At 41.9% G+C, this 26,803-nt stretch overlaps 3 protein-coding genes across 3 annotated transcripts in view; 1 reads left to right on the forward strand and 2 right to left on the reverse strand.

Annotated features, from left to right (window-relative positions):
- Positions 1-27: 27 nt before the first annotated feature.
- Positions 28-3,451, reverse strand: LOC102302176 (serine/threonine-protein kinase pim-2). Its single transcript, XM_005913750.3, has 9 exons — positions 3,155-3,451; positions 2,881-3,051; positions 2,621-2,779; positions 2,338-2,432; positions 2,194-2,241; positions 1,876-2,097; positions 1,603-1,789; positions 1,355-1,504; positions 28-1,208 (listed from the first exon to the last, which is right to left on the reverse strand). Exons 1-9 carry the CDS (start codon positions 3,216-3,218, stop codon positions 1,117-1,119), a joined length of 1,188 nt encoding a protein of 395 aa, XP_005913812.1. The 5' UTR covers positions 3,219-3,451; the 3' UTR covers positions 28-1,116.
- Positions 3,452-8,642: 5,191 nt separating this feature from the next.
- LOC102301674 (S-adenosylmethionine synthase) lies at positions 8,643-14,661 on the forward strand. Its single transcript, XM_005913749.3, has 9 exons — positions 8,643-8,990; positions 10,127-10,204; positions 10,707-10,829; positions 10,945-11,057; positions 11,161-11,304; positions 11,637-11,855; positions 12,067-12,249; positions 12,697-12,830; positions 12,928-14,661. The coding sequence occupies exons 1-9, from the start codon at positions 8,906-8,908 to the stop codon at positions 13,028-13,030; spliced, it is 1,182 nt and encodes a 393-aa protein (XP_005913811.1). The 5' UTR covers positions 8,643-8,905; the 3' UTR covers positions 13,031-14,661.
- A 76-nt stretch (positions 14,662-14,737) lies between these two features.
- The window catches only part of LOC102301375 (transmembrane protein 150A), a 29,779-nt gene continuing 17,713 nt past the window's right edge, over positions 14,738-26,803 (reverse strand). Inside the window, exons 6-8 of the mRNA XM_005913748.3 lie at positions 24,034-24,161; positions 16,996-17,173; positions 14,738-15,755 (exon numbers count right to left, since the gene is read on the reverse strand). Of these exons, the coding sequence (XP_005913810.1) occupies positions 15,511-15,755; positions 16,996-17,173; positions 24,034-24,161 (551 nt within the window). The 3' untranslated portion in view covers positions 14,738-15,510. The remainder of the gene's footprint in view (positions 15,756-16,995; positions 17,174-24,033; positions 24,162-26,803) is intronic.

Raw genomic sequence — 26,803 nt, forward strand, 5'->3', positions numbered from 1 at the left:
TTCGCAGACTTCAGAAGGCACTCACAGCAGTTGTTGCTGTCACGATTGAACTTGAGCTAATGCAGTAAAATGAGACACTCCAAGACCTGATGGTAGAGAGATGAACCAGAGCATGACCTTCAATGCAGACTGCAGAGTTCACAAGTTGCTTAGCGGTCACATTAGGGTCAACTTTTGAGATAAGGACGGTGAGGTACGTTGTCCATCATGGTGAATTGTATGTGTGGATTACATAGATTTATGTTTTATAAGACATTAAACCTGCAGTGTTCCGGTCAGAAACAGCACTGGACCATTTTTGTGTTTGGGCGTTTCGTCCAAGTGAAGCAATGAAAACTCACAACTGCATTTCTTAGCATGACAGGACAGGATGATCACACTGACATGTTTAAGACGGGAAATTCACACACTTTAACTTTCAAAGAAATTGTGATGCATTAGTACAAACAAATAATTATTATAATTATAACAAATTAAATCAATTTCAGTGAAAGGTTTATGTGATATAAGCAGACAGGCGATGCAGGATGAATTATTCAGATTTATTTATTATTAACTGATAAATTTAGATTGTCCAATTACTGTTGCTGCTAATTCCCTGATTAATACATTTCTTTAGATTTGTCCAATTTTTGGGTTAAATTGATTCATGAATAATTAATTGATCACTGATCAATTAATTATTGATCAATTAATTATTGATCAGTGCAGCAATACAGGTTGCTACTATGCACCTGTATTTATAACTCAGGTTCATAGTAGCAACTCTTTTTAACCCAGCACAAGCTCTCTAAGAAGACGAGGAAAAACTCCTCAAAAACTTGAGAAGAAACCTCGGGAAAGGCAATTCAAAGAGAGATCCCCTTTCCACGGATTGCTGGGGGTGGGTGGGGTATTTTCCATTTATGGACAGAAACCATGTATGGAAAAGACAATACATGGAAGTTCCACTTCGATCTCCTGGTTTTTGTGGGGTGCCTCTACAGGGGCAGGACTGTAAAAATGAGATAATTGTTAAAAACGTACACAGATATGTGACATGGCTTCAGAATTTGATCAAATACTTCTCTGTTAGAGCTTATGCTCTGTAACCCTGTTGTGCTTGGAGTCGATAAGTCATTTGAACCAGGGATGATTTCGAAGTTCCTCTAGGGTGAGGCGGTCTTCATTTTTGGCTGCCAGGCAACCTAACAGAAAACTCTCGCAGTCTGTTTGGAAATATAATAGAGGGTGGGGTTCACGTTTGTCATACAAAAATCGATATGTGCATTACCGATACAGATAACACATTAAACAGAATTTTCTGTTTTGTAACGCAAATCATGACAGGTTAAAGAATTAACATCTGGCTTACTTTCTGAAATATCGGTACGCTTTGCATACATGTTCTTGGAAGAGGTGATGTTGTGTAACAGCCTATCCATCACTCTGCCCAGCTGCAAAACTGTGATGCAATCGGCTTTTGTGGCGTTAAACAGCAAGTTTAGAGCCGGTGATTTTCTCCCTAAAATCCAAAGAGAAATTATTAATGGTAAGAAATGAATGTGGACACAAGGCGTGTGGGCAGGCAAGAACATGTAAACAATGAGGCTGATGACCTACCATTTCTTCGAGTGACTGCTTCTGGTGTAAAAAAGACTCCACAGCCAAAATCAATGTATTTGACACGCGGACGTGCTAAACGTTCAGCTGAGTTTTCAATTATAATATTGTCTGTCTTAATGTCTTGATGGAAAACACCCTTGGAGTGCATTTCAGTGGCTGCATCTACCAACTGTCTCATTATGGCCTGACAGACAAACGAAAGATACGTTAAAACCATAAGATCTAAATTATTCATAAAAGACAAATATTTTATTCTTGCTACTCACTGACCTTAATGTCGCTCTCACAAATCCTTTCTCTTCTGTTTGACAGGTAAACGTCCAAGTCTATGTTGTTTTTGCCCCCTTCAAAGACCATAATAAGTTCTTTTTCTAAGTCATACCAGTCGAGTAAAACTGGGGTTACATTGCTGCTTGTAGCCTCTGGTCCTGCCCCCACTTTTATCAGCAATGCCACCTCCAGAGGAATCTTGGTCATTCTACCATTAAGAAGCTTTAGAAACAGAACATCCGGGTCAGTTGTCAAACATTAGGCTGTTTGAGGTACATGCTGCCCGAAAAACAACCGAAAAAGACAAACATCTCATACCATTGGCTGGCGGTAGAGCGACTTCTGAGGAACATGTTTTATTACCACCTGCATTAAAGAGAAAATGTGTTTGAGAAAAAGCACGTAGAGAACAGGATGAACTACAAGAAAACATGCGTAAAGTGCACACATAAGAAGCCATACTGGGAAGTTGTCTTCTCTACGTTTTCCAAAGAACACTTCCCCATATTGTCCTTCACCCAGCATATCCTGCTCGTCATATTTTTCTTCAAAGTCCTCTACAGAGAGACAAAACAAACACGGGGTTGTGATTAGTTGCATGTAGGAAAGCTGACATCGTCTCATTTTACACATTCGTACAGGCTCTGTTGGAAGCTTCCTGGTGATTACCAGATGGATGCCAGCTAAATTCTGAGAGCTTGGGAAAGGGGCTCTCGTTTAAGGTGTGATTTGAACTTTTTCTTACCTGTAGTGTGACCGTTGTATGTGCTAGGTAAAGGATCATCTGTCTCATAGATGGAGTTGTTAGACTCCTCCTGTGAGCTTGATGTCCTCCTCTTTTTATTGCGTGGTTCTTTTGTTCCATCGCTGCTCTTTTGTTTGCTGCTCTTCTTTCTGAAAGCAGCTGCATAAACAAAAATCAATTAGACCTCTGAACTCCAGACAGGCCTACAGATGATCAGAAACTATAAAACAAAAAATAATCTCTGTGAATGTCTCACTTACACTTCTCAAAGAAAACATGGCTGGGGCCTGGGGTTGGACTTTCGCTGTCCTTTCGTGTTTTGGAAGCTTTTTCCAATCTCTCTGTGGAACCATCTTTTCTTTTGGAGCTCTTGATTCGCCCATCTGACGTCCTGTCCTCTACCCTGAAGGACCAGGGCTCAGTGTGGCGTTCTGCAGTTTGTAAAATAATCTGTTTGTTACTGCTGAACCAAAGCACCTGAAGTAAAAGCCTGTAATTTAAGATGAATTGACAGGTAAAGGAGACTTCACTCACCTAGATATTTACTTACACCCACAGCACGTGGCGTAGCAAAGGTCGGCCAAGATTTTGACGACATATCGGAAACTGGTTCAAAATTGTTCTCCCTGGACTAAACTCACTTTTAACTATTTGATTTTGTATGTAGTTGGAACTTTGAAAGGTCCCTTTTTAAAACTGTTTTGATGACATCACAGAACTTAACATTCTAATATATGCAAACTGTCTCTGCGTGGCTACACAACATCAAATTAAATCACAACAAAGGAGTAACAAGCAGGAGCAGTCTTACAGTATAGGTCACATGTTTGTCAGCATACAGAAGTGAAGTGAGCTGTTCTGTTCATTTAGAAAAATTAACGCCTGCTTTATTAAAAGAAAACCAATAAATATAAAAATAAAAGAATGCAGGAATAGAGACAAAGCCCAGATGTCCAAGTTTTGCAATGGGACATGAAAGCAGCTCAGGGAAGTTGACAGTGAGAAATTTGTCTCAAAAGCCCACCATGCTATCTGTGTGTATGAGGTGAAGCACATACATGTAAGGTTCTGTAAACCAGCGAGAGAGATGTTACGTGAAGTTTTAGACATTTCTACGCACAGAAAGGTTTTTGAACGAGAAGATTGTCCAATTCGTGGAGCTGAGCTTAATAAATAGTGATTATTTATGCACAATTTATTTAGGTTTGGATATATGCATTTGTAAAATTGTTATACATGTGGTTAAATTGCTTCTTATTTGTGTGTGGACTGAAGCACGCGTTTTTGAGTCCTCAAAGATTACACACAAATCACTGCACACATTTTTAAATTTGGTCATTCAGTGTCCCACTTGTCATTCTGGATAGCCCTGACCAACACCCAACGCACAATAATGTCATGAAACCATCTTTTTGGTGATTAGTATCCCATAGCTACTAACTGTTATCCTTAAGCTAGTAATTAGCATTAACTAACATCCTGATGCTAGTAACAATCATCCTTTTTGTGCCAATCACCAATAATTAGGGTAAACCTTTTCCCAAACTATTAAAACTACCCATATGGCAAAGAAATAGAAAAAACTTATAAAAGACTTGCATCAGCTTTAGCTTGCTAGTGAAGCATATAAGGCTTAATATGATTTACTCATGAAAGTGGCCACTTTCTCATTACTTTCATATATTGTTTTAGGAAGTATCCAAAACATACAAGTTTCATTTATATAACTTTTCAAAGGATCTTACATCTGTTTTAACTTTTGTATGCTTTTCATACAAGTTTCACACAAGACAGATACAAACCTTAGAAGATTTATATATATATATCTTTTCCATACTGACTGCATTTTTTTTTAATCCTGCCACCAGGGGAATGTTGGTCATTTTTCCCATTAAGAACATTCTGGTCAGTGTTCAAACATTACATGTACATGTTACAGGAAAAACAACAGGAAAAGACAAATCTGATCATTGGTAGGCAGTCGACTGCTGAGTAACATGTTTAACAACCTCCTGCATTATAGAGAAAATATATTTTAGAAAAATCATGTACAAAATCGATGAACTAGAAGAACTGTAAAGAGAACAAATAAGAAGCCATACTTGGGTTTTCTAAAGATAGGCCAAAACCTTGCTGCATCCACCACTTCATAGTTTTATTCAAAGTCTTCTGCAGAGAGACAAAACAAACACGGGGTCATGATTAGTAAAGCTGACATTGTCTTAGCTTAGAAGGGGCTCTCTCGTTGCAGATTTTAACAATCTCTTACCAATCCTGTGATAAAATGGAAAAATCCACGCCGGGCATCGGTCTCATAGATGGAGTTGTTGGAGTCCTCCTGTGAGCTTGATGCCCTGCTCTTTTTATTATGTGGTTCTTTTGTTCCATCACTGCTTGATTTTTATTTACTGGTCTTCTTTCTGAAAGCAGCTGCAAAAAAAATACATGTCTACAGATGATCATTTACTATAAATCAAAAAATAGTCACTTCAGTGTTGTCTGTCTGCCTTACCACTACATATTTCAAATACAACGAGGGTTTCTACAGACAAAAACATGGTCACTGGTACAGATATGTAGACGACATCTGGGTCAAAATCGAAACACAAGAAGTGGAATCCTTCACTGCGCACATTAACGCTGTGGATAAAAACATCAAGTTCACCAGGGAAGACACAAAGGACGACTGTTTGCCTTTCCTGGCCTGCGCTGTGCACATTGAAGAAAATGGCAACCTCAACATCGAAGTTTACCGGAAGCCCACACACACGGACCAGTACCTCCTCTTTGACTCCCATCACCCTCTGGAACACAAACTTGGAGTAATCAGGATCCTACACCACCGGGCAGAACCATCTAAGCCTGAAGAGAAAAAGAAGGAACACACACATGTAAAGGAAGCACTTAAAACATGCGGTTATCCTAACTGGGCGTTCTTAAAGTCAGCAAAGATGCACAGAAATAAGATGAGACACCAGCGAGGGAGAATAAGAAGGACAGACGCAACAACATTGTCATCCCCTATGTAGCCGGTGTATCAGAAAAACTCAGGAGAGTTTTCTCCAAGCATGACATCCCGGTGCATTTCAGTCCCAGCAACACGCTCAGACAGAAACTGGTTCACCCGAAAGACAAAACGCCAAAACACAAACTTAACAACGTGGTGTTTGCTGTACAGTGCAGCGAGGAATGCCCAGACCTCTACATTGGAGAGACCAAACAGCCACTTCACAAGCACATGGCACAACATAGAAGACTCAGCAGTCCATCTGCATCTAAAGGTCAAAGGTCACTCTTTGAGGATGCCAGTGTTCACATTTTGGACAGAGAAGACAGACGGTTTGAAAGAGGAGTGAAAGAAGCATCTATGTCCACTGTGAGCGACCATCTTTGAACAGAGGCGGTGGTTTACGACACCAACTGTCTGCCATCTATAATCCAGTTCTGAGATCCTGTCACTACCCGATCTGTACTAGAAACCCGATCGGTACCCCGCATGCGCGAAAAGGTGTCTACTTCCGGTCGAAGCGTTTTACAATAGAACAGAGTATCTGTTAAGATGTTAAGAATAATAACTATCTCTTAAAATGTTTCCAATAATGAAACATTTCAATATAATGTAGACAAAAACTAAAACTAAAAAGATAGTTACGGATCAGGACTCCCTGATCCTTACTGCGCATGTGAAAAGTCTGACCATACAAATCGGGTCTACCTGATCCTTGCCACCTCCAGAGGAATCTTGGTCATTTCACCATTAACCCTAGAACACCATCACTAACGCCAGGTGATTTTATACCCAACAAAAAGTACTTCTCATCAAAATATGACAACACATGACAAATTAGAGTGGTCTTCTTTTTTTCCTCAACTGTGCCATGTCTAACAAAATGATGAGAATAAAAGAAAGAAAAATCTGTGTTGCTCTGAATTCTTCTGCAGAGCTGCAGTTTAAAAACTTTAAGCTGTGTTTAAAGTGTTTAAAAAACATTTTCTCCATAGCTTTCATCACTGGTAGATCTACAGTCTGAGGCTGGAGCAAACCAAGCCTGCAATATTACAAAATCTGTTTTGATCAAGCTCACGAGCAGGATGAAGATTTGTGGAAGGAGGTACGGCTGCATGCAGGTTTACTGTAGCGGCTCAGTTCCATCAAAGGGTTTCCACTAATTTAAATATATTTAGCCAGCAGGGAGAAGCAGACTTACTTCTTTGTGCCTGCGTGTGATAAATCTTTCATGCCTTGCTCCAGAAAAACTACTTTGATACTCTGAGGTTGATGTGGACTGTTGGATATGGAGCATCTCCTCATTGCTGTTGTGGTTTTCTGCTGTTTCAGGTTGGTTTTGACACCAGAAACCTTTTCATTAAAGGCTGAAAACGACCACATTGAAATGTCAGAATAAAACATTAAATATGCTTGTGAGAGTTTCCATGTTAGTGTAATTGTAATATATATATATTTACTTTATTTCTGCTGTAAATTTGGAGTTTTAAACAGAGCTGTATGAGAATTGACTCACTTTTGGAGGCAGCTTCAAGTGGCAACTAGAGGAACTGCAGTTTTTTGGCATTTGCGTTAGCTATTAAAAAACAAACAAACAAAAACACTTAAGCTAATGCTTGTTGATAATTGACTTTGGTTAATTGACTCATGTTGTTTGGATGAGCAGAGGTTCATAGCAAAGGCTGCAACCCACATCCTGCTCATTATGGGCAAAAATAGTCTGAGCATGCTCAAAATGTGCCCTTATAGCAGTCCTCTTCTCAAAACAATAACGTTATAGCTGTCTATAAAATCCTTCCTGGGTTACACTGTCTCCCAGGTGTTTCAGCTGCAGTACAAAGCAGCAGTGACCTGCTTCACTTCTTCACTTCTGTTGTCTTAACTTTTGCTGGTTGCTGGTGAGGGGCCTGTATCTGCACACTGTGCTGCTCTTCAACTTCATTCAAACCAGGAAGCTGCTGTGGATGTTGGCTGGGGTCATTTTGGTCATTTTAAATAATTTCTTTGTCAGACACAAGATTAAAGAGTAAACAACCACAAATATTATTAATCATACCATGATCAGCATTAAAGCATTAAAGTGCTGATTATGTTCAAGCTTAAAATGAACTTCCTGAATCTCGTGTCCAAAATCACGAGTGTTCAGATTATCTTTCTTTTGTTTTATGGACCACAGATAAACTTTGTGATCTTCCTGAACATCAGCAGCATCAGTTTTCAGAAGATGAAGAGCACCCACGTGAACCAAAGTGAGATATGTGTGTACATGTTACATGGGGTTATTGATTATCTTAACATCTGTTTTGTAGCCCCCCCCCCAACATGAGTGTTTTATATCTGTCTCCTTCTGATCTGCTGCCCTCTGTAGGAGACTCGTCCACTCTACTCGCCTCCTTATCCCTGTTTGGCTTCACCATGTGTTCAGCACGTCACCGTGGGTCCTTGACTCTACCTGGAGTTAGTTTTAAGCTCCTTCCAGGTAACGACCCAAAAAGTCCTAAAATATGTTGTCAGCTATTTACATTTTTCATGTTGTCTCAGGGTTTTACTGCAGTGTTTTACTGATTTCTAAATCGAGAGGTAACTTTGTTTTTTGCAAAAATGCATCTTCACAACATCAAGATTTGTCAAATGATCAGCAATAAAAAACATGACACTGTATTGATTGCATAAACGCAAAGAAAGACTAATGAGTATCGTGTGTTTTATAGCAACTTTGTATATTTTTATTCTTGGGGGGGCTAGCAGTCTAGTTCATTCATATTTTCATTCTTTTCATCATCTCTGTTTGTCTGAACTCGGAGTCGGCGAAGTGAAAAGGTCTCATTAGCAACAGCTTCATGTGTACACAGGCACGGACGCCCCATCAGAGACCTCAGGGGCCCCCAGGTACAAAGAAACAAAGGGCAGGCATGAATGAATAGGTGGAGGAGCCACACAGTAACCCTCTGATGAAATGAATTCCTCCTCTGCTCTCTGAGCCCGAGTTTGATGAGTGTGATAAAGTGAGACCATTCAGCACAGGGAGGGTTTAAAAAAGGTCTCCATGTTGAAAAAAGCATTCCCACCCTCCCCGTCTTCCTGTCTGAACGGCCTAACCCACATGGTTCACAGAGTGCCCTCCCCCCATGTGTATGTTGTCTTTTCCTATTATAGCGCAGAGTTATCCGGCTGCACGGCCGTAGGACTCTGGTGTTGGATGGCACCCGGCCTGTGCGTGTTTCTGGAACAGCTTTCATCAGAAAGACTTCACTCCTTCAGTCTGCACAGCCCTCAGAATGAATTCCACAGTGAATGTGAGCGATGAGCGTACTCCTCATGACTTCATGTTTACGTCTGAATCTGTGGGAGAGGGACATCCTGGTGAGTAGAGGAGTGCTGCATGTGAGAAACTGCTTTGAGCGCTTCAGTGATCATTGATGGTTTTGAGGAATGCGCAGAAGCCTGATCGGTGCTGCATAAAGTCTACTTTCGTGGAGCCACACGGTGCTGATTTGCAGAGGAGGAATCCTGGACTGAGAAAACTTCCACTTTAGTTCCAATATAAGCAGAACTTGTGTTTTAAGCTGAACATCTGATGAGTCACTTTTTTGTCATGAATAATTTTTACATCTGCAGCTGCTGCTGGAGCCATTTTTGTGGTGCAGACATGTGACGTATGTTCTGTTAGGAAAAATGTGTCTTCGGCATAATATAAATTATGTCATTTATAAAGTAAATAGTGCAGCTTTGCATCTTTTCTTTAATTTTCTAACAAGTGCATGTTTAATGCACTGCAGATGTTTAGCTTAATCCCACCAGGAAGTGGTTGAAGAGCAGATTTAACCTCATCACACTTTGCATTGTTACAATTCTGCAGAACGCAACATGTGAGCATCATGTAAAATAATCAGGATAACAGCTAGATTTTATAACATCTTTGCTGATGTGTAAAAATGGTGCTGGTTCACAGATAATCCCTTATATCAGGTGAGTTTTGAAGACGTGTGCAGTGAAAGTGTCAGCAAATATAATTCGTTTAAAATTACACATAAACATGTGCTTTAAATGTAAATGTGTAGTTAAAACAGCAGCAAACCAAACTTTACAGATGGGGAAAATCCATGTTTGTAATTTAAAAAAAACAAACAAACATGAAAGTTTCACCAACAATAAGTCGATAATATAATATTTCTACATTTTTAAGGGTGGTGTAAAAAATGTTCATCATAAAGCAGGAGAGTAAATTGAAGTTACAGAAGCTTCAGTGCCGTAGTGCTGATACAGTTTGGGAGTGCTTTGATGATGGAGTTAGAGTGTACCGTGTCACGCTGGCATGTATTCACCAAATCAAGGCTATTCATAGTCCTGTAACTGCCAGAGGGAACGGGGTGATATTTTCGGGCTCTGCCCAGATCAGGAATCTGGCATGTGCAGTAAAACGATCGCACGACAGACCGAACCAGCACACATGCAGATATTTATGCCTTTTAGACTTCTCCTTATTCTATTTTTTCCAGATAAGATATGTGACCAGATCAGTGATGCTGTGCTGGACGCTCACCTGAGGCAAGACCCTGATGCTAAGGTGGCTTGTGGTGAGTTTGAGTTTTTGTCCACTAGAGGGAAGCAACACACAGGGAAGAGGGACATTTAAGATGGATGCAAATGGTAATAGTGTCCATGACATTGGTTAAGTGAGACATTAAAAAAGGAGGGTGGGTTGCAAACAGGCTTGCATTTTCTTTTGACTGTAGTGGGAAAAAAATCGCCCATCAGAATATGTCATGTAATAAATGTAGGTGTGATAAGATAAAGCTTCCCACGCCTCAGCATCTTTTGTTTGTATTTCTTTAAATTATATGTCTATTTTTAGTTTATGGAATGAAAAAGATGATATCGCTGGTTCTGCTGCAGGAAAACTCCGTGAAATATTCATTAACAGCAGTGATCCTGACAAAAGAACATCACTTCCCAAGCAATTCAATTCACTTTAATCCAGGACACCAGCAGTATTACATCAATAGTCAGGAAGGACATTCACATCTGATGGCATGAATACACATATGCAGTGTGATGTCCTGTGTGTGGATGAAACAGAGACGGTGTGTAAGACGGGCATGGTGCTGCTCTGTGGGGAGATCACGTCTCGAGCCAACGTGGACTACCAGAGAGTGGTGAGAGAAGTCATCCAGCATATTGGTTACGATGACTCGCAGAAAGGTGAGTGAAGTTTTTAACGTTTTGGCTGTAACTTCATCTACACTGGGATTCCAGGGAGGAGAAATGCTTTCAAACGAAAACATCCCTTTTCTTCTTTTTCCTCTGTTTTTCCAAGGATTTGACTATAAGACCTGTAACGTGCTGGTAGCCCTGGAGCAGCAGTCACCTGACATCGCTCAGGGAGTTCATATCGATCGCATGGAGAGCGAAATCGGAGCTGGAGACCAGGTCATCTGAGCGCTTACATTTCAATTCTGGGCTGAAACACCAGTTTTTTCTTCTTCAGAATATAAAGTGCTGCTCTTTGACTGTACTCGTGCTGCGTGGACAGGGTCTGATGTTTGGATACGCCACAGATGAGACAGAGGAGTGCATGCCCCTCACCATAGTCCTCGCCCACAAACTCAACGCTAAGATGGCCGAGCTGAGACGAAATGGGACGGTCCCCTGGCTCCGCCCAGACTCAAAGACACAGGTGAGGTCAGAGTAGAAAACAGGGTAGACATGCCTGAACCTGCAGTGTGAGGCAGCCAGGGTGGCATACTTAATGGCATGTTTGTTGTGGAGAAGAAAGCTGAACATGCTTCCATGAATCCCCACGAATGAGGTCCAGCAGCCTTCATTCAACTCTTCATGTCAGCTTTGTTGGGCTCTGCTTTAACAGTGTTATTTGTGAAGTAGATTCAGTAGAAGTAGCTCCCTCGTGTGACACACCCGAGTCTCGTTAAATCAAAGTAAAAGGACTAAAAGTGGAAATGCATATTGTTTTGCTACAATAACATTAACATAATGTTCACCTTTCCGTAGGTAACAGTTCATTACGCCCAGGAAAATGGCGCTGTGATCCCCAAAAGAGTGCACACTGTGGTGATCTCCGTGCAGCACGATGATAACGTGTGTGTGGAGGAGCAGAAGAAGGTGCTGAAGGAAAAGGTCATCAAAGCCGTGGTGCCTTCACGCTACCTGGACGAGGACACCATCTATCACCTGCAGCCCAGCGGACGCTTTGTGATTGGAGGGCCGCAGGTAAAGAGCCGAGAACATTCGAAGTCCCCGAATACTGTTTACGTTGATGTCACGCAGCATGAGGATGCTGGCAGTGGCTTTTAGTGCACAGCTCAAATATGATGGGGTTCAAATCTAATTTCATAGTTTCAAAGTGTAAAAACAAATAATGTAGTGAAGATCTTGCTTGCTTGTGTGCTGTGTGGATATAAATCTTTGTGATTTCTCTCAGGGTGATGCAGGAGTGACGGGGAGGAAAGTCATCGTGGACACGTACGGTGGTTGGGGGGCCCACGGGGGCGGAGCTTTCTCTGGAAAGGACTACACCAAGGTGGACCGCTCGGCCGCCTACGCTGCACGCTGGGTGGCAAAATCTCTGGTGAAGGCCCAGCTGTGCAGGCGGGTACTGGTGCAGGTGAGACCTCGTTCCAGTTTAATCTTTTCCAAAAGGTTTCTGAGATGTGTGCAGGATGAAAAGGCTCAGAAGTCTGTTTTCTGAGTCATTTTATGTAAATCATTCTTTTGGATTTTTGTGGGACTCATTTTTCTACATATTTAAGGTGGAAGCTGTTATGCTTGTCATTACTTTGCGGTTCAAACCTTCTGCTTGTGAGGGGAAACAATCAAAAGGCTTAAATAGAGAGGGATGGTGGTGCACCAAGGTCCAATTAAAAGTAAATTAGAATGGTTTTAAACTGTGAATCAAGGAGTTAGTTTCTCCTTTTTTTGGACTTTATAAATAAATAATAATAAAATAATTGTGGAAAACCCAGCAGTACGTGGCACTATCACCAGTGGTATCACCATCATCACAGTGGTGATAAAACAACATGTTCATTAATCACATGCTGTGTTTTTCCAGGTGGCGTATGCGATTGGAGTGGCCCACCCGCTCTCCATCTCCCTGTTCACCTACGGCTCCTCTCCAAAGAGCGAGAAGGAGCTTCTGCAGATCGTCAATAAAAACTTTGACCTCAGACCTGGAGTCATAGTCAGGTCAGGGTTGCACCCACACCACCGCCTCAGTGTTTTATAATCTCTGTCCAAATCTGTTAGACTGTACTGAATCTATGTCGACTGCTTGCTGCTGCAGAGACCTGGACCTAAAGAGACCAATCTACCAGAAGACTGCATGCTACGGACACTTTGGCAGGAAGGAGTTTCCCTGGGAGGTCCCGAAGAACCTCAACTTCTAGTGTGTGTGTGTGTGTGTGTGTGTGTGTGTGTGTGTGTGTGTGTGGTGGAGTCCATATGGCCTTTGTTCATTGCTCTGAGTCTGAGGTGTGGGTGGGTCAGAGGTGTTCCAGCTGTAGGTGACAAAGTCCCTAAATGACAACTGTGAAGCATGAGAGATATTTACACTTTAAATCTAAACTGTTAAAGAAAAAAATAAACCGAGTGGATGACCAAATTTTAAAGGAGAAAAACCGTGCATGGGTCATGTCTTAAGCGTTTCAGTGAGTTTTTGAAGAGCCTGTGGGGATTCTGCACATGTTTGAGGTTTTCTCGCGCTCGTTTATGACTATTTCAGTGACAAACTCTGACAGTCAGCTAAACCTCTTTGAATAATTTTTATCACAAGCGTCTCAGTTTTGCCTGGATAAAAATGAACTTCCATCCACCCAATTAAGGGTCACTGGGGGGCTGGAGCCTTTTCCAGCTACTATAGGGCGAGAAGCACAGACAACACATTGAACTCACATTCACATCTATAGACAATTTAGAGTCACCACGTAACCCAACTCTACTACCTGCATGTCTTTGGACTGTGGGAGAACGCCGCAGTATGCAGAGAGAACCCACGCAGACACAGGGAGAACGTGAAACAGCCAGATGGTGGATTTAACTCAAGACCTTCGGGCTGTGAGGCCACCGTGCTCCCCTGTAAAGTAATTTATTTAACATGAACAACAACACACGTCTACCAAAGACGGATGATGTCAGAGGACATGAAAGTAGACAGTCTGAACTGCATCAGCTGATGACACCCTCACATCAGCTGATTTTTGTTTTTAAAAGACAACTTTCTAAGTCAAAATGACTCCGAAGCGTCTTTAAACCATACATAAAAACATTTTTTTTAATCAACTTGCTATCAGGGGTGGGAAGGTGTACTAGTATCTGCTGCCCTTGGCACTTCCCAAGGTTTAGCCAACTTTCCCCTCCATGGCTTGGATGTGGCATCCTGCTCCTGTTACATTGCATGGAAAACACCAAAATGATTTTGATGAGAGTTTGAGGTTAAAAGAACAGAAGCTGAATAATCTTAGAACTTTGTGAGGTTTTCTGCAGGTGTATAAACTTTTCCTCAGGCTTCATGCAGTTTAGTACGATAACGTGAGGTTTTTAATGAGATGCAGACGACCAAAGATGAAATCCAAATGTCCCAGAGAGGCTTCATATGTTAGCATTTATTAAAGTTTAAAGTTAAGATTTTTCTTCCTGCATGCTTACCAGAATATATATTTTTTACTATCAGTGTAGAATTTTTTTGTTCGTTTGTTTATCTGTTAGATACAGATGGGTACAAATTAGGGAAAAGAAACAAAACACTAAGTTACTTTGGCCACCGTGTGGCGCCAAAGGAGCTCCGATGCGCGTTGGTTTTGCTTCAGAACTCTGCAGGAGGGATGCCAGTCATCATTTCAGTCTTTTAATATGCGTTGATACAAAATTTCACAATTTCTGGTATTCATCTCATCAAACCAATATGTCTTCTGCATGGGAGCCTTTTCAGTTTCATCAGGATGGAAATGTTTATTCAATCAGAACAACTTTGCACTGATTTGCAGTGAAGCTTTCCTCGAGGATCTTTACAGTTTAAAGCTCAATAAACCTGAGTCAGTGGATTCCTGTATATCTAAAGCTAACCACAACCCATTATGTGTGCACACACTGCATCATTTCATATTAACTGTTTTATTGTTTTACTTTCAGTGTACATTCTAAGAAATACAATTTAAATAAAGTATTTCCGCGTATGATGAAATTAAAGATGTTAAACATATCAATGTTTCACCTTCATAGTTTGGTCCCATTAAAGAGAAATTATACAGCATTTCTTTTGGCAATGAGCTGAAATAAGAAACAACAAAAGACAAAACAAAACTGAGCTTATCTGGGAAATATGAGAGAGCTACATGGGCAATGTTGCCTTAAACAGTTGCACCAAGTGTTGAAATTCAGCTTAGAATAACATTTACATCTTTAAGCTACTTTGATAGGAGAGGCTAGTTGTCGCACATGAAGCCCACCTGCTGTCTGATGTTTGTGGAAACCCTCATTTTGCTGCGGAGGTATGGAGAGAAACCTGATTGTGTAACAAAACTTCCTGAGTAGAAACAATGCAAGGCTCCAGGACTGACGGCGCGCAGCGAGGAGCGACATCTGAGGCACTTTCAGAGACCGATTGTTACTCTGAGACAATTAAACCAAACATTAAGGACTGTGGGTGTGCTCGTGTGTGTTTCTTTGTTGGTGTTTGTGTTCGCACAGGCATTGTTGGTTTTGTGCAACGCTTTGCAGGACAGAAGTCTGTCAGTCTTTGGTCACTGCTGAGGAGAGCAGCTTTGGCACTTTGTAGTAGTGAGTGTGGTGATATGCAGGGTGCAGCATCCAGCCTCTAGACTCTGTTACTCTTTCACCTCCAGTTTTTCTCAAACACACCGTAGTTAAGTCACAGGATCGATAAGCTCTCTGGCTGGTGGTGGCCGGCTCCGCCGACCTCTGTCTTGTGGTCAGAGGTGGAAAAGCTCTGCATCGCCCCGCCTTTGGAGAGCACCATCAGGGTGTCCCCCGACATGCCCCCGAACTCAAAGGCAAAAGTCCCGTAGAAGAACATGATGATCGAGCAGTAGATCCACTCAAAGATGGCGGAGGCGTGCTGCAGGGCATAGCTCTCCTGGCAGAAAAAACCCCCACCTGGTGATCAGAGGGTTAAGGCGAGCAACGGCTGCACAGTGGTTCAGTTTGACATTGTTTTTATTGCTCACGTACTGAGACGTACTGGTCGCTACTTTGAATTCGGTCCTGTGCTGTTAATATTAAGATGGCTTCACCATCACATTGACCTGTGGTCAAACCTGACCCTCTAACACAAAGGCCCACCTTAAAAAAAGTGATGGTTTACCTTTACCATTAACAGCCAGTAAAAGGTTTCCTGTGTCTGAATGCAAGCCTCACATAGACTCCAATCAATACCATCAATACCTTGATGACCTGCCTTTTAAAGGTGCATTGCAGATGTTTTATCCCTAAATGTTTCCTTACAGACTTGACAGCAATAAACTCATCAGACACATAATCTTCATAACCAAAAACTCCAAGTGAGCATTTGGTTTCAGTCATGTTTGTAAGGCTGTGTGCTCTCCAGCAGGGGGCAATGCAACATACCATACATTATAAATGTGCTGGATTTTAAACACTATGAAGTCACGTGTGCAGACAGACAAGAAATTAGTTTTATACTAATGTGCTGATTTATTGCACAAAGCTGAGTTTCTCAGGATTTATGCACAAACAAGGCCAGTTATTGTGAAGCAAAATGACCCTTTTCTCCCTAATATATCCCTGCAACCCATTCATGCTGTTTTAAAGGTTTGATTATCTACAAATGCATCTTTTAGTAAATTTTGGGGAACAAACTGTGTTAAGTATAATGGATCATAAAGTAACTACTAAAGTGCTACCACACTTACAATTATGTCATTAAATATGTTAAAAAAGGTCTTAAGTTCTCTTCTTAATGCAAAAGTCATGTAATCAGTACTGTAACAAGTCACTTTCATTACTTTTAAGAAAAGTAACAAATAATGTGCAATAATACATAACCTTTTTTTGGCTCATTTAACCATCATGAAAGAGAAAGAAAAACTATAGTTATATTGACCCATCCATTCACCCTGAGCTCCTTGTTCCTGTCTCTGTGGCTCCATAAATCTACAACTTACGCTGCCATAGGTCCTACAGCCACTAGAGGGTGCCAGGTCTCGAAATAAATCTTTCTCATCCAGCTCTGACACAACCCTGCAGGGTATCTATGCCACTGAATGTGGTTTTAAACAAGCAAATAAATAAATGCAAGCAACCTATGTGTTAGGGAACTGTTTCACTAAAAATGTACTGTAGTGCTGGAAGAAACACAGATAAGCTTCAAGGATACTGAGCACCAGGGCGATGAGGGCCAGCAGGGCCATCCCCACTCGTATGTGACCTATCCAGTATTCCTCCTGGGTCTTGGCCAGTCTGTAGGTCAGAGCCGACTGAAGGCACACAAACAGCATGCTGGAGGGGAAGGCGACCCCAGCTCCCACGTAGTGAAGGACTTTAGCAAAATCCACCTGAAAAAAAAGAAAACAAAACAGGCGGATAAACAAAAACTGTTACACTGAGGACCTGGAAGTAGAAACACAGCACGGAAGAGAAAGACATAGTCGGTCTTTCTCATCCACTATGAGAACTATGAGAGCACGCCGCTAACACGTTAACAAGCTACCCACGCTAACGCGTTGACGCCGTCCAGCCCCACGCACGGAGCGATCCACGCTAACTCGCTAACGGTGATTTGCAGCATTAATGCGGTTATGGCGTTAACGTCATTTTAACGAGATTAACGCTGACAGCAGTATTTTAAATGCAACTAAAATCCTCCTTTTTTGTGTTTAGGACAAAATAAATTCATGTGATATCACCAACTGTCTTTCATAATGCTCAACATCATCATATAGCAGCCACTGTTTGACTGATGTGAGCTCAGCACCAGGCTTTATTTGATTTTCTGCACTGAAAATCACATTAACCGGAGGATGAACACTGCCACCCTGTTGACTGGGTGAGGTTTAAATTTGTTGTGTAAACCAAAATATCTTAACGACTCTGGGAAATTTGTGTTACATTAACAAATGTAACATAAATCGATTACTGGATGTATTTCTCTCAAATACGCCTTCAGGCTTTAGTATAAATCTGGAGATGGAAGTTAAACAAGTCCTTTACTCAGCAGAATATCATTTACACCTCACAGTCTTCTTGTGGGAACATCAGGACAAAACAAAGCTGATAGAAATACAAACAGAGGTCATTGTGACCCAGCACTGTTACCAAATCATCTGTCACAGGAAGCTGTAATGATACTAATTTACAAAGGAAGCTGGATCATCACCATTATCATCTCTGGCACTGGAGGAGGCGACACGGTGTCAGCTCGAACTCCACACATAACAAGCCGGAAGATTACCCGTCACTGCCATGAGCTCATCTCGTTTCAGCATCACAGACGGAGGAAGTTCATTTTTAATATTTTCTCCTGCAGTCTGTGAGAGCACGTTTTCAAATACAGCAGCTGATTTTATGACGACACATCTCCTGAGCCTGGACTTGTGGTTTATCATGGAGGAAAAGCAGCGGTTTAAGCCGTCTGACCACAGGGAAGAGACCCAGAGAACAAACAAATACTCATTCAGCTTGAGTTATAATTGTGCTTACACCAAGCATCTGAAAGTTTTTTGTTCATGAGCTACTTTTATGTGGGTCGTATCCTCTCATATTCATCTCAGCATTAATTATAAAACTGATTCAAAGAGAAGGGCGAGCAGGAAGATAGATAAATCTTCACATACGAACAGAGGAAGAGGAGTCAAATGCAGGACAGTTGACAGGTAAGCTGAGGCTGTGTAAAATCCTAAAAACAAGCCATATACCAAAGGGCAGTCAGGGAGGCCAAACAATCCAGGCAACAGGTCACACAGAAGGAAATAACTACAAACACAAGGAAAAATACTGAGAAAATGAGGAATTGTGCAGCAGGAGGTTTATGTCCTGAGGACACTTATTAGAAACAAACAATTACCAAGAAGGGGTCACGAAGAAAGACAAGAAGTAAAACTGACAACAGTGTAAAGAGAACAGTCCAAAAAAGGACCGCCTACCTGCTTTTCCTAACCACTTTTCCTCGACCTCGACGGAAAACATCACGAAGCGAAGGAAAGGAGCGAAGGAGAAATGATGAGCACTGTGCACAGAAACTACAACACCCAGAACATGGACTACAAAATGTGTTTAACACAGCTTTATCTTTATTTTGTGAATTATGGTGCGTTATTATTCCCACGTGTTTTTGCACTACTGTATCGGCCTGCAGGGTTCTCGGGTTTCTCAGTCAGATCCACACTTTGCTCAGGTCATCTGCTCAGCTTCATGCTGCAGAAGCAAGTCTCAGCAAACATTTCGATGGTGTTTCCTACGTCCATCTTTATTCAGTGTCTATGTGTGATTTAAACCTTATTGTTGGTGCTAACTTTTTGGGTTTTTCTGGTGATTGTGACGACTGGAATAAAGGTCATAAATCTCTTCTGATTAATAATAAAGAGCCTTCAAAGCTAAAATAACTCCTGGAGGTCTTGAAATGATCTTGAAAATGTACATATGAATTACTGTGTCAGGCACTGTGGAATAAGACCTGGGACATGGGATGATAAAGGTTTAAAAATGCAGACATACCACCGATGAATGAGACCACAATAAGCTCTTTGTGGAACGATGCATGATGCAGAACAATGCTGCAGAAATTTTCCTTTTCCACGCAGACTCTTGGCTGCATCATTCGTGATTTCCTGAAACTCCAGTTCAGCATTCACCCTTCTTTCTCTGAGACATAAACAGACTGGATGAAGCTGTTTATCATTGTGTCAGAGCCATGCGTGCTTCTACAGTATATGAGCCCATATCACTCAAGACGTCTGCCATGTTTACACTGTGGGAAACACTGCGATTCATTATATAAGACCGAGCATAGAGGGGGAGGGAGGAGGGCGCCACGGCCAATCGGCGAGCAGGGGAGGGTCGCCCTTAATCGATGGTGGGCGAATGGATGAAAAGAACTGAGGCTGCACTGTGCAGTGACTCTGAGATGTATTTGAGGGGGCCCACATGTGCAGAGACAGGGCAGCAGTAACCTGAGACCCCAGCCTCCCTGCATTACTGTGACCTCTGGCAGCGTGCACACGTGCCTGAATATTATCACTTCTATGTCAAAACAGCTCAGACGGCCGCCACATGCACACGCACAGTAGAAGCTGAAGTACTCCAATCTTTTTAATCAGCCCACAGTTTGTCTACTTTATTCTATTGGGACTTTCTTTGCACAAATGTTGCTGGATCTGTACTTTATTTAGTCTCAAAATCAGTGCAGACATTGTGTTTACGTACAACCAGTACAAGATGACACACACTCACATTGCCCTGTGAGTTCATTATGCTATCCCTAGTTGTGCAGCTATAGTCCCAGATCAGCTGATCATCAAACCACAGCTCATCCAACTGGTGAATCTTTGGCCTGCTATATTAGCCGGCCCACAGCTGCTGTGTCTCTGCAAGCCACTTTGCAACCCTCCTCCACCTGATCTGTTCATGATGTGTCCGACTGCTTCACCTCCTACCTGAACTAACGATATGCTCAATTTTATGCATCATGTTAGCGCGTTTCAACAAAGATGATGCAGCTTTGTTTCCACTGCAAAGTGGCTAGATAGATAGATAAATCAGCAATCCTAACACAGCAAGAATCAGCTGGTTCTGAGCTCAAGGACAACAATCCTTCAAAGTACAAAATGGACCAGAGCACACTGATCACATCAGAGCCTTTACATTTGCAAACATGACTTTTGTCTCCCCTAAAGTATCTGAATCAGTGATTACAGGTTTAAATTAAAGTTAATGTAATGCACCTGTGTTTGCCTGCAGTGACAAGAAGATTAGGAAAGGCAAAGAATGCAGAAATAAGGAAAACCTTTCATGTAATTTGTGTCTTTGAAGTGCTGTGAAGTAATATTAAACAGTCCTTAACATACCGTACACACCTCACATGTATTGCATATTAAATTGAGTGTAGGATACATCTAGAGCTGTAAAATAAATGCATTGGATTAAAAAGTCCAACATGTCTCAGTGACATGTTCTGCAGTAAAAATCAAGAAATCAAGTGACACAGTTGACTGCACGTAGTTTTCTTTTGCCTCTTATACGTTTCTTTCCTCTGATCTGCAAACTAAAAACATTCATTATTATCGCGGTGACATTCAGACGCTGCACCGGTGCTGCATTCCTGGCAAAACCAAATCAGCACAGGTTTAACAGAAGATTTCGTGCAAGTCAGAACTTGAAGCACCAAGAAATAAAGGAGCTTGCGCTGCGACCCTAATGTATGCATGTGTGTCCTGAGCATCTGCTGTAAAAACCTACACGTTGGTGCATGTGTTGCAGCTCTTCTCTCTAATGAAGCCATCTTCTATGAATCAGAAGAAAAGGTGAGCCAAAGATTGAGCTTTTTTCTGAAAAATGAACGGGCGCTTTGTCGTGAGAGCACGCCCTTACATTACACCACGCTCGAGTGTACCGAGGGCAGAAACACAGACGCACAACACGCAGCCAAAATTTTGTTTTTATGATCACAATACCACAGCGAGACAATTTCCAGACAAAACAAACAGAACATCAAAAGGAAATGTGCTTGGAAGCTCTACAAAGAGCTGCGAGTCTGCAGGAGCGAGGATCATCAGAGGCTCTGCAACCGCAACGCAGCAGAAACCCCGTATACGCCAATCCAACATTCACAGCGGTGCGAAAGGACATAATCCAGCTCGTAAGCTCGTAACTCGATTTTTCGAAGACTCGATTGAAATGGGAATGAGAGACAGAGTTGCAGTGCGTGCACGTAGCCACGTTTGCTGAACAATGGGCTGCACCGCAGGCTGAGGTGCACACTGGGTCATTGTGTAACTTCATGTCTTTGATGCTTGACGAGGCTGTGTGAAGCTGGAGAAGGGCTTGGTAACAGGTTTGTGAAAATAGTTATGAAAGTTAATGTTGCTGTAGGAAAGAGGTGTCAAACATAAGGTCCAGGGGCCAAAATCGGACCAGCAGACTCTCCAATCCACTGCACAGCATTCAAAAATGTGAAGGAACAGTAAAAGGACCGCAGCACGCCTCATTCACCGACTTATTCGCCTACAAGAACTTTTTCTACACCCAAGTCCTTTCAATCTAACACACAATTATTCGCTGCTCAAACAGCAGCTTCAGTCTCTTGTCCAAGATACTTGGATACCAGGGATCGAACCATCGGATGACCTGCTCTATGTCCTCAGCCACAACCAGCCCAAAGGTGTCAATTTTGGACTTTTAACTGTATTTTTATAAAGTTTTATAGCTTTACGTTTACTGATAAAGGCTGCACACATGAGTATCCATGTTACAAAAAGGTAGGCAATGGATGTAAGATTATAGATTAATAGATTAAAGAAAAAATGAAATAGTGGAAAAGTTCCTGGTTTCTTAACATCTACTAAGGATTTTCTGTTTTTTATAGACAGATACACAGCGATGTACACATGGATACATTTTTACTAATCTTGACTATGAAAACCAACCTTTTTAAGGACTTGTGAACCCAAAATGATTTATTTGAAGCCAGGAAATCTGCCCTGAGCTTTATATAGAAGCTGACACGGCTGTTAAATAGAAATTACATCACAACGATGTGATCGTGTCAGCTGCACTGATGTTCTTGGAACATTAACTGTATAAACAACGCGTGAAAATTACACACAGCTCTGAGTTTTTAACACTCGCTCCTGTTTGCTCCCCTCGCTGCCTCCTCTCCCCACTCTGGCCTTTCACAGCTGCCTTCAATCCACATTGGAGCCCATGGATGTATAAACACACCATAATCCCACCACCCAGGTATTAGTCAGTCCTTGGGAATATGCATTGGAGCCTCTACTGTAGGTTTATTTACATGAGAGCCTTTAGTTGATACATGGCAGATCTTACAGAGGAGAAACTGTTTAATAAAGGTTACTGCTAACTCAGTGTTTGCACAGACACAATTAATGAGATATGAGCTTTAACATCAACTTTATGAATGAAAAAATGAAAGAAGAGTCTCAGTCAACTTCAGGTGCAACATAAGGGGAGGAGTTAGAGAAAAAATGCATACAGGTTAGGTCTTTTATCCTGGTAACTCTGTTTTTCTCATGTCAGGATAAAAAATCTGTCCTGAAAAGAGCGTTTGATTCCAAACAAATACAGTCCCTCAAATCATAGTTTGGTTTACAGTGGACTTAAATGAACAAAGTGGTGATCCTGAATGGTATCTCAAAGTCTGGATGCAGGTGAAAGTTGTTTCATTCAACAGACTGGTATGTGCTTCCCTCTTCCCTCAGAGATTAGCTGCCCATTAGCTGAGTTTCTGTTCTGGCTGAGGGGAGGCAGGTCAGTCTGACCTTCTTCATGGTCATCACTTAAATTACCTCCATGCTGTTTGTTACATTCAGGCCTTCTGCTTTCAACTGACCCATAAATCATGAAGTCTTATCTCTGCTGTGTGGCCTGAACACGGCATCAAGCCCGTTCTACCTCCTACTTCACTGCAGTAAATGTGGAAAAGCACAAAGTTACCCAGGTGTTAATACATTTTCTAAAACCAGCAAGTGTTATGTTGCAGGAAAAAAAACAGTGCACCCAGATTAGTTTGTTTTTAGGCTACACATGGATTACAAGCTTCCACCTCAGTTTCAAAGAAAGCAGCTGCACAATAGCCGGAGGTGCCGTGAATCACACACAGTGAGATTTCCATCTCTGATTATGTAACTTACTTTTTGCAGCTTTTTTTGCAGGATTTTTGCTTTTGTATCTTTCACGTATAAATATCACCCCTCAATTGATGTTGTTGAACGATTGCATAAGAATGATTTGGGGCCTGTCAGGCCCACTATCCCAGTTTCTCTCCCCTGTAAAGTCGATCAGATGGAAAATTGGCAGGATTCTGAATGAAACTGGGACAGAGTTCATAAAATTTGAGTTCATTTAACTGTGAGGATAAACATTAAGTTGTTTAGGAATAATTGCAGGATCCTATCCTCTGAACAGAGTCTGCCTAAAACCACGTGCGACTCTTTTACAGGGATCTCTCCTAAAGAGAGGAGTTAAAGTTTGCAGAAGAATAAAAAACTTCCACTATTATCACCCTTGATTTACATGAAGTGAATGATTACACAGGCAGGGATGAGAGCTGTGGGCGAAGGTCAGCGTGAACAGATATTTACTGTCACTGCTGCTCGTGTGCTGTGAGTCTATGAAAAACTGTGCTGACAAACATTATCCAGACTTTTTTGATCTCATTGACTCTGACTGGATTAATTACCTGGAAGTTTCCCACCATGATGAGCCCCGCGGCGCAGAGCCACCCGGCGGAGAGGCCGGCGGTGTTGAGGATGCAGTTCTGGTGCTTCTCGATCACGTGAGCGTAGCGCAGCAGGCCGATCAGCATCACTGGAGGAGGCGAGGAAAAAAGGAAATGACAAATCGGGAAGAAAGGACCATTTTTGTTGGTCAAAAAGTTATGTAACCACATTTTTTTTCTCTTCCAGGAAGAGAAGCTCACACTACAAACTCTACCTGAGGTGTTTATGATTGCTCCAGCGGGATGAGCTCCATCTCTACAGAGCAGAAAAATAACCTCAGGGCAACAAGCATGAAGCTTAGTCCTCTCTGAAACTGATTTGCTTAGGCTGCTTGGAGGCAGCAGACAGAAGGCTTGCATCATTTGTACTAAAAGGGTGACGCTGCTGGTCCATTCAATTCACTACAGAGTCAGATTAACAGCACAGATAGTCTTACAAAATTCTAGCATCACTGGATTACAGTTTATAACAAAGTACATGTCCTCAAGTACTTCACTGAAGTACTAGTTCAGTATACTTGCAGCTTATTCAAGTATTTCCATGTTATGCTACTTTTTGCCTCGATTCTACTACGTTAAAGATGCAAATATTGCGTTTTGTACTCCACACTGTTTATTTTAAAACATTAATTCCTTCTTATTTTACTGACAGGCAGTGTACGGACAAAGGTTTTAGCCCACACCTCTTAATCTTTTAATTCAGGTGTTTTCAGTGCCATTGTCACCGGTGTATAAACTGAAGAACTTAGCCATTCGGTCTGCCTTGACAAACATTTGTGATGTAAAGGGTTAATCTGAGGGTTAAAGGGTTATCGTCCATGTAAAGTTACAGAGCGGGGACACAGAGTGCTGAAGCATCTAGAAAAATCCCCAGTGCTCTGCTGAATCAGTAAATGCAGAGCTCCAAACCTCCTCTGGCAGTAACATCAGCACAACAGCTGTGCACCAGGAGCTTCATGGCATGGCTTTCCAGGGCCAAGTAGCTGCTGAAGGTGTGATGTGCAGGGGAATCAGTACTAGTATCCTTACAGTATGATTATAGATAAAGCTACTATCTCCACCTGCAACATTGAAATGATCACCAGTTAATTTAACATGCATATCTTTGGGACTGTGGGAGGAAACTGGAGTACCAAGAGAAACGCCATGCAAGCACAGGAAGAACATGCAAAGGCAAATCAAATTTCAAGGTGTGTGCCAACTCAGGTCCCTGCTTTAGCCACACCATCATTTTTGCAACTATAAGACTTCCAATGCCCAAACTGCACAGAATAAACCTTTAGTTGTGCTCAAAGCTAAAGCTTGATGATTCTGCACATCCCTGTGTGAGCAGATTCCTGATGTCTGTTTATGAAACGTCGCCTTCAAAGCTTCGCAGCAGTTTCACACGGCTCTCCCACCCTCCTGTCTGATCATCATGCCGTTCACATCTGGCACTCATCTCCCTGCAAACTGCAGAGAGCGACTGTTTTGATGTTCCCGTGGGTTGTCCAGCAGCGAGCACAGTGGTCCGTTTGTGGCGATCGAGTGCACGCCACGATAAGACTCCGTGTTTTGGGTTCTGGGTTAGGCGTGCGTTTCTTGGGCTGCTGCACAGCAGGAGTTTGACATTTACCATTCTTCTAACCTCACACTACACCTTTGAATTAAACAAACTCCCCCACCAATATAAACTGAGCATTGTTTATGAAAGGGGAATAAAAAAAGAAGGAAAGCTTTTGATGTGGGAGAAATGAGCTCGCTCACAAACCCTAATTTTTGCAGACTTCACCGAAATCATCCATAAAAATGGTAATTACAGGAACGAACTTGTTGTTCCTGTATTCCTGCAAAGAGAACAAGAGGTCCTTCCTTTAAGTATTTATCTATTATCCTTCAAGTCAAATTAAGATGTTGTCATTCCTTGACTTGGAAAGAGCACTGCTCAGCCCGGGGTCGGGACACCACGGACCAGGATCGCAAAGTTACACACCAGGGCACAAATGTTTGGTGCGCTTTTGTCAATTTAAGACAGATTTTGAGAGCTACGTATCAGGCATCTGTGGTCTAATGAAATAGAAAGTGACAAAAGCAAGAGAGCGAAAAACAAGAGAAGTAAAGTTTTCTATTAAGCTCTAAAGCTTATTTTTCTCAAGTCTTTGTCGCTGTTTCAGACTATTTTCTCTGATTTTCGTGTCTTTTGCCACAATGACAAAACACCAACACGAAGCCCTGAAAAACTTTTGTGCCCCATGGATGGAAAAACAGTGACTGTGTGTTAACAGCCAAGTTCTGAGATAAATCTGGTTCAGGGAAAAAGCCTGAGCTGGAACGGGTTAACAGGTTTTTAAACTTGCCCAAATTCCAGCATTTTCTCAGAAAAGCAGCATGAACCTGGTGTTCACAGGGGAGAGGTCACCTTAAATAAATGGCTCTGTATAGAGAGCAAATAGGCAGCTTCAGTCCAGGACACTCGGGTCAAAGGGTTGACAATATACTGCAAAATGTGTGTGAGTTCACGTTGGATCACAGGAAGCTCCCAACACCAGGAAATTGTGTCTGACTGAGGCTCCTACAGTCGCTTTCAAATCTGGAAAGAACTGCATTCCTTTGAGGCAAACTTCCATTTATGCATTTCCAAAAAGTTGATCAGGGTGAATTCCCTGAGTGTACATTATCAGAATCCTGGCAAACATTTTTAAAGCAAATATAGAAAAAGAGCCAATATACCCTCTGCACACCGGGCAACGAA

Source organism: Haplochromis burtoni, unplaced genomic scaffold (genome assembly GCF_018398535.1).
Source record: "Haplochromis burtoni strain Fernald_Lab_line unplaced genomic scaffold, NCSU_Asbu1 Contig_6, whole genome shotgun sequence".
Lineage (NCBI taxonomy): Eukaryota > Metazoa > Chordata > Actinopteri > Cichliformes > Cichlidae > Haplochromis > Haplochromis burtoni.

Excerpts from the sequence above, each read along its gene's own strand:
- LOC102301674 (XM_005913749.3), top strand. The coding sequence starts at position 8,906 with ATGAATTCCACAGTGAATGTGAGCGATGAGCGTACTCCTCATGACTTC. Across the intron at positions 10,205-10,706 it reads TGATGCTAAGGTGGCTTGTG|AGACGGTGTGTAAGACGGGC; the intron begins GTGAGTTTGAGT and ends TGGATGAAACAG. Across the intron at positions 11,305-11,636 it reads GCCCAGACTCAAAGACACAG|GTAACAGTTCATTACGCCCA; the intron begins GTGAGGTCAGAG and ends ACCTTTCCGTAG.
- LOC102302176 (XM_005913750.3), bottom strand. The coding sequence starts at position 3,218 with ATGTCGTCAAAATCTTGGCCGACCTTTGCTACGCCACGTGCTGTGGGT. Across the intron at positions 2,780-2,880 it reads CCATGTTTTCTTTGAGAAGT|CTGCTTTCAGAAAGAAGAGC; the intron begins GTAAGTGAGACA and ends TTGTTTATGCAG. Across the intron at positions 2,098-2,193 it reads CGCTCTACCGCCAGCCAATG|CTTCTTAATGGTAGAATGAC; the intron begins GTATGAGATGTT and ends CTGTTTCTAAAG.